Source organism: Melospiza georgiana, chromosome 28 (assembly GCF_028018845.1).
Source record: "Melospiza georgiana isolate bMelGeo1 chromosome 28, bMelGeo1.pri, whole genome shotgun sequence".
In the NCBI taxonomy this organism is placed as follows: domain Eukaryota; kingdom Metazoa; phylum Chordata; class Aves; order Passeriformes; family Passerellidae; genus Melospiza; species Melospiza georgiana.
The window spans coordinates 3084111-3096645 of record NC_080457.1 but is presented as its reverse complement, the minus strand read 5'-3'; the positions used below and the strand labels follow the sequence as shown (position 1 = coordinate 3096645).

At 55.8% G+C, this 12535-nt stretch overlaps 2 protein-coding genes across 2 annotated transcripts; both read right to left on the bottom strand.

Moving 5' to 3' along the window:
- Positions 1–4397: 4397 nt before the first annotated feature.
- On the bottom strand, positions 4398–7420 carry VPS25 (vacuolar protein sorting 25 homolog). Its single transcript, XM_058041920.1, has 6 exons — positions 7319–7420; positions 7054–7199; positions 6915–6968; positions 5895–5983; positions 5639–5714; positions 4398–4617 (listed from the first exon to the last, which is right to left on the bottom strand). The coding sequence occupies exons 1-6, from the start codon at positions 7363–7365 to the stop codon at positions 4505–4507; spliced, it is 525 nt and encodes a 174-aa protein (XP_057897903.1). The 5' UTR covers positions 7366–7420; the 3' UTR covers positions 4398–4504.
- Positions 7421–7769: 349 nt separating this feature from the next.
- RAMP2 (receptor activity modifying protein 2) lies at positions 7770–10635 on the bottom strand. Its single transcript, XM_058041919.1, has 4 exons — positions 10485–10635; positions 9344–9454; positions 8923–9025; positions 7770–8141 (listed from the first exon to the last, which is right to left on the bottom strand). The coding sequence occupies exons 1-4, from the start codon at positions 10543–10545 to the stop codon at positions 7886–7888; spliced, it is 531 nt and encodes a 176-aa protein (XP_057897902.1). The 5' UTR covers positions 10546–10635; the 3' UTR covers positions 7770–7885.
- Positions 10636–12535: the final 1900 nt, after the last annotated feature.

Sequence of the window (12535 nt, the reverse complement as noted above, 5' to 3'; positions counted from 1 at the left end):
CTGCTGGGGCACCAGGTGCCACGGAGCCCAAAGGCCACAGGCACAGTGCTTGTACTGTCCCTGCCATGGGTCACTCTTGGGCTGTAGGTTTGACTCAGCCCTGTTAAACAACGCTCTCTGTTCAGGTGAGCCTTGCCCAGAACCTCCTCAGCATGGCCAGAAAGGGGGACACGTCCCTGCCAGGGGTGCCCTGCATTGCCCAGGCTGGCAGGGAGCCCCAGCTCTCCAACAGGAGACACAGAGCCAGGCAGGGATCTCAGCTTGGTCCCTGGCAGGCTCCTGTCTCCTTATCAAGGGTTTCCATCGTGAAACAAGATGCCTTGGAAGATCCCAGAGGAGCAGAGGAATGTTCCAGTCCAGTGAGGCCCCTGCAGACAGGAGAGGAAATTAGGGGTGAAATTTGCTCCAAGTGCTGCCCTCCCACACCTCCCTTTGTGGGTGATCTGAGAAATTCCCTACATGATCCCTCCAAATGCCACTCCACAGCTCAGGCAGGGGAACAGGTCCTCTCCTGGCCTGGCCAAGAACACCAATCTGCAGCCAGCTTGGCCTGAAAGCACAGGGCTCATGTTCCACAATCAGGAGCCCACTGCAGCTCCCCAGCCTTATCAGGGTGACATTTCTGGGCTGCAGGTGCCAGTGCCAGGCTTCACTTTGAGGAACCGCCACAATCAGGGAACATAACCCCATTTCTCGCCTGCATTTGGCTGCCAGAAGGAGAACAGGGGACTGAGTAATCACTCTCCTCAGAATTAGATCATGAATCAAAGCCCTGCTCAGCTCCAGGCTCCACCAAGCCCTGCCAGGAATTGTCTGTGTGATGCCAGAGCTTGGGGCAGGATCACAGAGGAGCCAGGATGGGTCTGGATGAAGGGGATGCACAGCACAGGGTGCCTGTCCCAGGAGGGTTCCAGGCACACCCAGGGCTTGTTTCACTGTTGGTTTCATCACCCCACACCCATGGAACCTTCTGTGTCTCTCATGTGAGTTCAGGGAGGTGGAGAGGCACTCAAACCTCAGCTCAGTGGGCAGATCACTGCAGAGGATTTCCTCAGCCCAGAGGCACAGATGGGATCCACCTGCACGTTTATCCCGACACATAAAGTTATCAAACTGAAACACTTCTTGCTCCTAAGCAGGTACATTAAAAAAAAAAAAATCTTTCTCAGAATCTTTCCTCCTTCACCAGCAAGATGGGTCTGGATGAAGGGGATGCACAGCACAGCTCAGGGTGCCTGTCCCAGGAGGGTTCCAGGCACACCCAGGGCTTGTTTCACTGTTGGCTTCACCACTCCATACCCATGGAACCTTCTGTGTCCCTCATGTGAGTTCAGGCACCCAAAACCTCAGCCGTGGCTGGAACCTTGGGCAGATCACTGCAGAGGATTTCCTCAGCCCAGAGGCACAGCTGGGACCCACCTGCACGTTTATCCCGACACACAAAGTTATCAAACTGAAACAGCTCCTGCTCCTAAGCAGCTGCATTATGGAAAATCTTTCTCAGAATCTTTCCTCCTTCACCAGCAGGATCCAAGTGTGCCCAGCCTGATAGAGCCTTATCTTGGCACCAGCCCCTCTGAGCTCTGCCTCACCCTGCCCACAGAGCCCTAATCACCACAGCCAGACGTGGCAAGGGCCTCTGAGGGGCTGGAGGAGGGGGTTGTACCAGGCACCCTGAGCCCCCCAAAACCACCCTGAGCCTCCTCCTGCAGCAGGGCTGTGTGGCTGGGCTGGGCAGCGCCTGCACAGAGGGACATCTGCTCCATGCAGGGGGGCAGCAGCAGCTCTGCCACTGCCAGGACTCATCCTATGGCTTCAGCAGGGACACCATGGACTCAGCAGGGACAGCTCAGCCTCAGCAGTGGCACCTCAGCCTCAGCAGGGACATCCCAGCCCCAGCAGTGCCACCATGGCCTCAGCAGTGGCACCTCAGCTTTAGCAGTGATACCTTGACCTCAGCAGTGGCACCTCAGCCCCAGCAGTGCCACCATGGCCTCAGCAGTGGCACCTCAGCTTTAGCAGTGACAGTGACACCTCAGCAGTGGCACCTCAGCCCCAGCAGTGACAGTGACACCTCAGCAGTGGCACCTCGGCCCCAGCAGTGCCACCCCAGCCCAGGGAATTTGGTCCCACAGGCTCCTCACTGGATGTGGCCTCTGGTATCCAGCCCAGAGGGTGTGGAAAAGGAATTTTACACTGTGTCCACTCTGCAGAGGGGACGTACTCTTCCTCCTACTCCTCTTCCCCCCGTTCAGTGAGTAAGCAACTAAATAGGAATCTGAAAAGGAGAAGGGAATTGCTGCCAGGAGTGGCTTGGAATGAAAAGCTGGTTTTGGGCTTATCTAATGTCACATCAGCCATTTCCTAAGAAGGGAGCAAATTTAATTAAGAACACAGACTCCCTCAAGGACAGGCAGGTTACACAGAGCACTCCCAGGCTGGAACACAGTGCTGGGAGGTCGGGATTGTGCACACAGGCAGTGAGAACAGACACTCCAGCCTGGCTGCTGAAGGGATCAAACTGCTTGGGATCAAATGCAGCCACCTGCAGGCACAGCACCCTGCTCTCTGCAGGGCAGCCAGAGCCACCACAGAGGGAAGGGGCAATGCTGGTGGCATGAGGAGGAAAGGGGAGGCAGATCTTGGACATGGAAACAAAGCCAGACTGGGAGCATAAAAATGTCACAGACATCTTTTATGAACAATCCTTTCCTTAGGATTTTTCCTCCTGAGAAGCTAGGAGCCTCAGGAACAGAAGGAAAACAATGATTATCTGCTGCTGTGGAATGCAACAGGTGCATCTGGGATTGGTCTCATGTGGTTGTTTCTAATTAATGGCCAATCACAGTCAGCTGGCTCAGACAGAGAGTCCAAGTCACAAGCCTTTGTTATCATTCTTTCTTTTTTTATTCTTAGCCAGCCTTCTGAGGAAATCCTTTTTTCTATTCTTTTAGTATAGTTTTAATATAACATATATCATAAAATAATAAATCAGCCTTCTTGAACATGGAGTCAGATCCTCATCTCTTCCCTCATCCTGGGACCACTGTGAACACGGTCACATAAAAATCCTACAGAGAGACTTTGGTGGCTGCAGACACAGAGGGATGATCCCTGTGCCAGCTGTGGGGACATGGCACATGCCATGGCACAGCCCGTGCTGCTGGCTTTGCTCAGCACCACCAGTGGCAGGACCATGACAGAGCTCCCAGGGGTGGTGGTGCTCAGAATGAACCCACAGAGCCCACTGTGAGCATTGCTGGTGCCTTTGCTCAGCTCACAAGGGCTGGCACTCAGCAATTCCTGCACAGCCCTGCAGAGCCTGGCACAGACAGGAAGCCCCCAGAGCAAGGTGCCCACAGCAGGGCAGCACAGCCCACCAGGTCCAGCTCTACAGGCTCCTGCCACAGAACAAATATTCACATTTCACAGACTGCAGCATGCCACCTGCACGGAGAATTCCTCAGCGCTGACATCAGCTGGCAGGAGCAGGTGAGGCAGGGCCAGGCTGTCCCCAAGGGCAGGCAAGGACAGACAGGGGCAGCCTGTGGGGTGCAGGTGCCACCTGCTCTGCTGCACCCCCACACTGACCCGAGGCCACGCCAGCACTGCCCCCAGCCTCTGACAATGACCAGGGAAAGGTGGCCCTGCTTCCCCAGGGCTCACAGGGTCAGCGACTGCACCTGGCCACAGTTTCTGACAAGTTATCACAATTTCTGACTTTGTCATCACCTAAAGCTGAGTCATCCCTCTCCCAGCCACAGTGCTACACAGCTCACTCCCTCACCTCTGCACAAACCCAGGGGCTTCCAGCAGGCTGCACATGCTAATTTAAAGTAAATGTTGTCCTGAGAAGGGCAGCAAGGGTTCCCTTCTCCTCTTTTTTTGTGCTGTTTCCCACCCTGGAACTACTGCATTTCCCTGGGGCACACAGGAAATATGACTGAAGGGCAAAAATCTGGTACAGCGCTCTGTCTCTGATGGAAAAATAAAGACAGATGAACACAGCCAGGCTGCTCTATAAATACATCTCATTTTAATCACCTGAAATGAGTTCCCTGGCTTCCCCCAGCCTGCTTGGCAGCAAGTGCATTTCCTTCTGCCACTGAGGGCTTCCACAGCCAGTCCCCTGCTCCTGCCCCATCCCCTGGCACTGCAGCAGGGCTGCAGGACCCAGGCACGTGTGGCTGGCAGGGACACAGGGGGACCCTTGGAGGCCACCACAGGCACAGGGAGCAGCAGCAAGTCCAGTTCCACTTGTGGGTGGTCCCTCCCAGAGCTGCCTGGAGCAGCTCCAGCCTCTGGAACACATCAACAGGGAGAACAGACAGACAGAGGAGCTCAGGATATTCCCAAGTCTTTGGAAGGGTTCTCAGCCTCATCTTGCCCCGAGAAATCCCCGAGATGCAGCTACTTGCAGTCACAGCTTGAGGCCAGGCCCAGAGAGGAAGGCTTGGCAGGGAGAGCCCAGACTGCAGCAGGGAAGGGGAGGAGGAGGCTGCTCTCAGAAGAACTTGACTCCTCGGCCATCATCCAGAGTGATAATCTCAGCCTTGTGCTCCTGCTGCAGGGCCTGCAGGGCACGGAGCAGCGTGGCCTCATCCAGGCCGTGGAACTCTAGGGAAGGACAAAGATCCCCATCAACAGGAAGGAAAAACAACAATAATATAAACAAAATAACAATAACAAAAATTACATAATATATAATATATTATCATATATTATTATATATTATATATGTAATATTATATACATAATAAATTATATATTATGTAATATTATATAATATAAATTAGAAATAATATAACATAGTATAATATAACATAATATAATATAACATAGTATAATATAACATAATATAATATAACATAATATAATATAACACAATATAATATAACAAAATATAATATAATACAATATAATATAATACAATATAATATAATACAATATAATATAATACAATATAATATAACATACTACAATATAATATAATATAATATACTACAATATAATATACTACAATATACTACAATATACTACAATATACTACAATATACTACAATATAATATACTACAATATAATATACTACAATATAATATAATATAATATAATATAATATAATATAATATAATATAATATAATATAATATAATATAATATAATATAATATAATATAATATAATATAATATAATATAATATAATATAATATAATATAATATATTTTAAAATAACAAAAATAACATCAGGAAACAAACAGGTTTGGGAGGGAACTTAGGGCAGCAATGCTGAGGGCTTTTAGAGCACCATAAATCCAGAGGGATGGACACACTGACAGGCTCATCATCTCTGCTTGGGGAACAGAGCCTGGATGGATGAGCCACAGCAACCTGCAAGGCAGAGCCTTGCTTGAAAGCAAAACACCCCTCACCACACCAGATAAAAATCCTAGGCAGTGAGGAAGGGAAAATGCAATTACAGAGGGGATGTTCCTGCAAAGTGATAAAAGCCCTTGGAGCAGCATGTGCCAATAGTGGGAAAAGGTGAGTTTGCACCTGAGATTTCAGAATATTTACTCTACAAAGCTGCAATCTGTCAATCAGCTGTTTACATGCTCCAGAACACGAGCCCCAGCTCTACCTTCATTCTCTGTATCATCTCCACTGACCAGCTCGTACAGCGTGAACACAGAGTTGGTCAGGCCATTCTTGGACACCTGGAAACACAAAAGAAAGGCAAAACAGCAAATTTCATCCACGTGGCTGAACATCCTTGTCCGAACCTCTCACACATCCTGGGGTGTGCAAAACTGAGTGTGCAAAGCAGTGCTATTTCCTAAATAGCAGCCAGGGTTCCCCATGCTCATGGACACAGCCTGGTCTGGGTGTGCTCTCACCCACTGATAGATGAGCTTTCCCCATTCTTCTGGTCTCTTCCACATGATCAGGAAGCTGGTTTTGTTCTTATCCAACCATTCCAGGTTCCCTAGAAGCAACAGGGAACAGGGATTGAGGCGGAGAAGTCAGAAATAAGGATTGTGAAAAATGTGTACTTTATGATTGGCTTTTCGCAAATATTAAAATTAATATTATTATATGTGTTGTGTTAGAAAGTGATGCTGTATTAATTTTCTTAAGTAGTGTGTTAAATATAGGTTATAAAAAATGTTAAAATGTTTTAGGTTATATAAAAATGTTAAAATAGAAACTATGCTATGTAAGATACTTTTTTAAAGAAAGGACTTGCAGGGAGATAGCAGCCACAGGACACCTGAAACTTTCAGAGAAAGAGAATTTATTGCTCTCTTATGAGGAGAAATTAACTTCTTCCTGCCTTGAAGGTACCTAAGGATTCAGAGGAAGCAGCTGACACTGACCAGACAGAATCCTGTGTTTGAATGGAATTTATGCATCATGTATGAGGTGTATGAATATGCAACAGGCTGTTGCTTTTAAGGGTTAATCCTCCGTTAACTGTGTCCTTTTTTGGGCTTATTTTACCCAGAAAAAGGTACCTGAACTGTCTGTAACTCTTTGCTTTTATTGTCTCATATTGTCCTAATCCAAACTGTCCAAATTATTATTACCCTAACTGCGTTACTATTTTTACAACCATTTTATTACTATAAAAAATTTTAAAAACAAGCGATTGGCGTTTTTCACACGATCAAACACGCAGATTTCGGGACATGTTGCCACACACTGCACCCGGAGGCAAAACTCGCAGACCACCCCTGCCCTACGCACACTGAATACACCGAATATTGTTGAATATTGCTGTGTTTATAGAGCAATATTCAATTTATACAGCAATACTCCCTTCCCTGCACAGCCCAAACCCCCGGGACGGAGCTGCCCGGTGCCTGCGGGGTTCGGGCACACGGGACGGACGGACGGACGGACGGACGGACACGCACCGTTCTTGCGCAGCTCCTCCAGCACCACCTGGATGGATTCCAGCGGCAGCTTGCCTGGTTGCGGGTTAAGGAGGCGCCGGCGGAGGCGGGGAGCGGGGGCTGGGGGAGGCACCGGGAGCACCGGGAGCACAAAGGATACGCTGGAGCCGGTGGTTGGCGAAGAGCGGGATGTCCTGCGCCTCCCGCACCGTCATGGCGGGCAGCCGGTGCTCCTGGCTGTAGGCCAGCGCCAGCGCGCACCACGCCGCCAGCTGCTTCTGCCGCGTCTCGCCGTTCGGCTGCAGCCTGCGGGGCCCGGTCAGCGCGGGGGCGGGTGAGCACCGGCACTGCCCGTTCCCGGTTCCCGCGTTCCTCGCCCTGCCCCGCCTCCCCCATACACCCAGCCCGACCCCGGCCGTGCTCACGTGAAGAAGGGCGGGAAGCTGTACTGCCACGGCCACACGAAGCTCATCGCCGCCGCCGCCACCGGAACCGCCGCCGCCGCTTTCCGCCCCGGCCCGCCCCGCTTCCGGCCCGGCACAGCGAGCCACGCCCACCGCGCGGAGCCACGCCCACTCCGCTAGACCACGCCCCCACCACACCGCTCCCTCCTCATGAGACCACGCCCTCATGTGAGACCACGCCCTTCCCATGAGACCACGCCCTCCCGACCAAACCACACCCTCCCCGTCAGGCCACGCCCTCTCGATATGGCCACGCCCCCGTATAGCCCCGCCCCTCCCGTCCCGGTTTCGGTGCCGGTTCGGCCCCGGTGTCCCGGCGGAGCGTTCCCCACGCAAGGAGCTGCCGGCGGGAGCGGACCCGGGCCGGAGGGATGGAGCGGCCGAAGAACCAGCGCCAGGCGTGGGGGGAGAAGCGTTTAATACCGGGCCGCGGGGAGGGGAAGGCGCGGGAGGAACCGGCCGCCGCCGCAGCGCGGGGTGGTGGCACCGAGAGCCCACCGGGCGGGCCGGGGGTCCGGGAGGGCAGCTCTAAGCCTGAGCCTTGCCGTCCTTGCTGCGCCAGATGACCAGGGTGACAAGGAAGGGGATGAGGCAGATGGGCGCGATGATCATGGCCAGCAGCACATCCTCGGGCGGGTCGAAGTACACCGGGTGCTCCAGGGTGCAGTTGTGGAAGTAGATGTGGTGGCTCTGGAAGATGTACTGCTCGGCCAGGGCGTTGGGGTAGCTGTAGTTGAGGCGCTCTGCCCACCCCTCCAGGCAGTCCTGCAGCTCGCTGTAGGGCCTGGAGCAGAGACACCGGGACACCGGCAGGGGATGGGACACCGGGGACACACACCGACAGTACTCCACTGAGTACCCAGCCCCTGCCCTTGCTCTAAACGGGAAGGTGCTGTGTTGGGAAGAATGCAAGTTTGACAAGGAAAATCTCACAGATGCTTAGCAGAAAGATTTTTAAATGTAGAGTCTGATGAAGGAATAGAAGTTAAAGCAAGTTTTGATATAGAAGAAAAGAATTGCTGAGCCAGTCTTACTGGATAACCAAGGAGGCAAAGGGTGTGTTGGTTAGAAAGGGTTTTTAGGACTTAGAGCAAGATGTTTTTACCAAGCAGAAAGATAGCACAGGCAAACAAGCCTGCTGATGTTGCAAGTAGAAAAAAGGTCTCAGAATTTTCTACTGCAAGAAAACTGAAAAACAACTTCCAGCTTAAACTGTAATGTACTGACTTTGAGTGATTAGAGAACAGTAACATGAATATGGTAATTACAGTAGTTATGGTAGGCTATAGGTAAAAGTTAAGGTATAGATCGGTTCTACTGTATGAAGATGCTCAGCAAAGAAAAGTATATAATGTATTGTGACCAAAAGAAAAGTATACAATGCAATGTAACCTAAACTAAGGGTGTCCCGGCCTGCCTGCAGCTGGAGCTGACAGCTGTAGGTACAGCTCTGTCACCCATGACCCTGGACTGCTGAACCTCTTGGATGTAATAAACTGCATTTTGGAGACTGCCTGGAGTCCTGCATCCCTCATTCAGGCTCTCACAGTCCTGCTGGCCCGTACCTGCTGATGATTTTCCACTCGCACAGCTGCGATGGCGGCACGTCCCCCATCAGGCTGACGAAGTAATTCCAGCAGTGCTGTGTGATGACGGTGTAATTCCGCTCTGTGGGGAAAGGGGCTGAGCAGGGCAGGGTGCCTCTGCCCACAGGGCATCACCTGCTGCCAGGTGACGCCTGGAGCCCTGCCCAGGCTGGTGGCAGAGCCAGCAGCAGCACAGTGAGGGATGGACCTGCAGCAGCCCAGGGCAATGCCAGGGGCACAGAGGGAGGGCAGGCTGCTGCTGGCTGTGGGCAGTGGCAGGGAGAGCTTTGTGGCACAGGTTTTATTTTTGGGATGGTTAGGGGAAAGAAGGGATCATCTCTGGCCAGGGCACCATCTGTCCTACAGTGCTGCCCGGCCCTTGCTGAACCCCAACACTCACCCATGGACTGGGCTGTCCCGTTGGACGTGGCCGTGGGTGGGTTTGTCCCAGTGTCCTGGCTGGAGCTCGTTGTCACGTTTTCCATGTGACAAAGGCCAGGCCCGAGGAGCACTGCAGAGGGAGGGACACAGGGTGAGAGGGGACACAGGCTCTGGAGGGGGTGATAAGGGCACTGACAGGGCTCCATGTGCAGGAGCTGCCCTGGCAGAGGCCGGGTCTAGATGAAATAACTGATTTTGGATTTGGGAAATAACTCATCTTGGCACTGGAGCCAGCAGGTGGGGCACAGGAAGGCACATGCTGGGGCTAGGGCATCCAGCCCCCCGTGTGGGCAGGGGCTAGCCAGGCTGCAGGCAGCTCCCCAAAGGTTCAGAGGGGCTGTTTAGGAGCTACAAACCCTGGGCCATGGTCACAGCATGGGGACAAACTGGGACCCCCAGGCAGGGGAGCCAGCGTGGTGCTGCGTGTCAGCCGGACAGGGCTGGGGCAGGAAGAGGAAGCGCTGGCCCCAGCACAGAGCTGCTGGAGAGCCCCTCTGCCTGCCATCAGCTCCACACCCAGCACTGCCTGCCAAGGGCGTGGGGCACGTCTGGCCTGGCCCACCGGAGCCCCACGGCTCAGGGAAACTGCCCAATCCATCTTCCACCCTCGGCTGTGGGGCACTGATGGTGGTTCCGTGCTGACCCGCCAGTCTGTGCCCTCCTTGGGCTGCTTGTGGGGGGCTCTGGCACAGCTGGGCACTGTCCATGGGGCACTGCTGGGCTGGTGGGGAGCTCTGGCACCGCTGGGCACTGGGCACAGGGCACTGCTGGGCTGGCACACTGGCTGTGCTAAGGGCAGCCCACCCTGTCCCCATTTCTGCCCCTGATGTCCCCATCCAGCCCCCCTGCCCGGGCATGTGCGGTGCTGCAGCTCCTCCCCTAGCCGTGCCAGAGCGCGGTGGGAGCTGCCCACAGCAGCTGGCGCTCACATGCCGTGCCCCCCGGCCGTGCCAGCCCCAGCTAACTCAGCCTGGACGGGCCGGTCCCGTTTGGGGTGGGGCGATGGGGGCGGGCTGAGCCCAGACCCTGGCCCCGGGCCCCACGAGTGGGAGGGCGGCCACGTGCGGGGTGGTTCGGGGTGCGGAGCCCCGCGCACTTACCGGAGAGCAGCAGGAGCCCCCGGGAGAGGCGGCCGGAGCTGATGTGCGTGCGCGGTGCCATCCTGCCAAAGCCTGCCGGCTAACGAGCGGGACAAGGATTTCAATGGAAATAACAGGAAGCAACTCCTTTCCTCTGACAGGGGCAGTTTGACTACAGGAGACGTGTGAAAAATGAGATTGCTCAGTGCTGCTCTGAAGCGGCTCTCCCGGCGGGACCCGGCGCTGTCCCGTGCGGTGCCGGCCCCCGCGGGCATCGCTCCCGCACCCCGGTACCCGCGGTACCCACGGCACCCACGGGGCCCGCGCCTCACCCACCGGCCCGCAGGATCCGCTCCCCGAACGGCACGTCCAGCGTTAGGAGGCCGCGATTTGTTTACTTGTGTATTTCTCTTTAATCCTGTCTGGGCTGGGTTGTGAAATCCCTCGTCTCCTGCGTGGAGGGCAGGCAGCCCAGCAGCGGGGGGAGTGGACGGGAAAGCACAATGTCCCCGGCGATGGGGGCGGCAGGGGGACCCACGGCCCCAAAACCGCAGCTTCTGCTTTAGCCGGGCACCTGCCCCATAGGGGCAGCCCCAGCTCCTGCCCATGGCCGCGGAGGGAAGGGTGATGGCACAATCCACCCCCAGGCACCAGGCCGAGGAGGTGGGGAGGGGGCAGACACTTGGCCGGCCCTGCTGGTCCTTGGCCGCAGCGCCTTCCTCCTGCTCCGTCCAGCCTGGCGCCTGCCTGGCTGTGCCAGAGCCCCCCTTCCTGGAGCAGTTCCTGCCCAGGGGCCCGTGTCCCCCGCACTGGGGGTGACTTCAGCCTGCGACGTTCCCACACAGGACCTTTCACGCCTGGCGAGGGCAGAGCACAGCCCAAAGCCTCCCCTTTAACATCAGCCTGCAGGGCAGGGCAGCTCGGACGGACCCTCCCTGCCGCGGATCGCAGCTCCCCAGCAAAGTCCTGGCAGAGCTGTCCGATGCTTCCCGGGCAGCAGCAGCCACCTTCTGCGGGCGAGTGGCCACATCTGGAAGTCATCCCCGGCACTCCGGTGCCTGCAGGGCTGGAGCCACCGGTCCCTGTTTGTGGTGGAGCCGGCGGAGCCTCCGGCCGGGTGGCAGGAGCCTCTGCCAGGGAGACACCCAATGATCTCAGCGCGGCCCCGGGGCTGGGACGGCCGCCGTCCGGAGGGGATGGGCAGGGACAGCACGGTGGCTGCCTGCCAAGGGCTCCCCACCCAGCCTGGCATCCCCGGCCTTCCCTGCCAGCCCCCACCTGGGGTGCGGGGTCAGTTGTGTGACTGGGGCTCTTTTCCCCCCAGTGCTCCCCCAGCCCCATTCCCAGCCTCCCCTCGCCACGGGACCCACTCCATGCCCAGGGAATCGCAAGCTCCCCATCCCTGCTCTGACCTGTCACCCTCAGTCCTGTCCTCCCACCCATTAGCTGCCAGGGCTGGGAGGGAAGGAGGCTGTCGCTGGCCCCTCAAAAACCTGGGGGCAAGCAGGAGATGGGCAGCTTCTCCCTGGGATTTGAGCCCCTTTCTGGGCTCTGCTGAGTGTGAAGGCAGCTGCAAGGGGCACGAGCAGCCACACTGGGGCCAACTGCCCAGCTTGGGGAGCCTGGCCTCTGTGCAGCTGGCGAAGAATTCAGAAAAGAAAGAAGGTGTTGATGGCTCCAGGCCAGGGCAGGAGAGCAGCTGGGTGCCACTGGAGAACTCACTGCGGGTGCTGTGGAGGGGACAGCATGGGGCCAGCCCGCAGGGCTGGGGACACATCCCTGTGATGCTCCGAGTGTGCATGTGGTGGCACTGGGGCCTCGCTCCGTGCAGCACCCGCGGGAGCAGAGACGGGAGCGGGCAGCAGAGCAGCCCCAGCCCGGGGAGCATCCTCATCCTCCCGACAGCGCCATCCCTGTACCCGGGCTGGGGCTGCCCTGGTCACCCATCCCGGAGCCCAGCTGTCCGCCCGCTCCCGAGCCAATGCCCGGCGGGGTCGGGGGACACCGGGCCCCCGCCGCACCGGGCTCGGCGGAGCTCCCAGATACGGGCGGGCCGGTCCTGCTGGAACCCC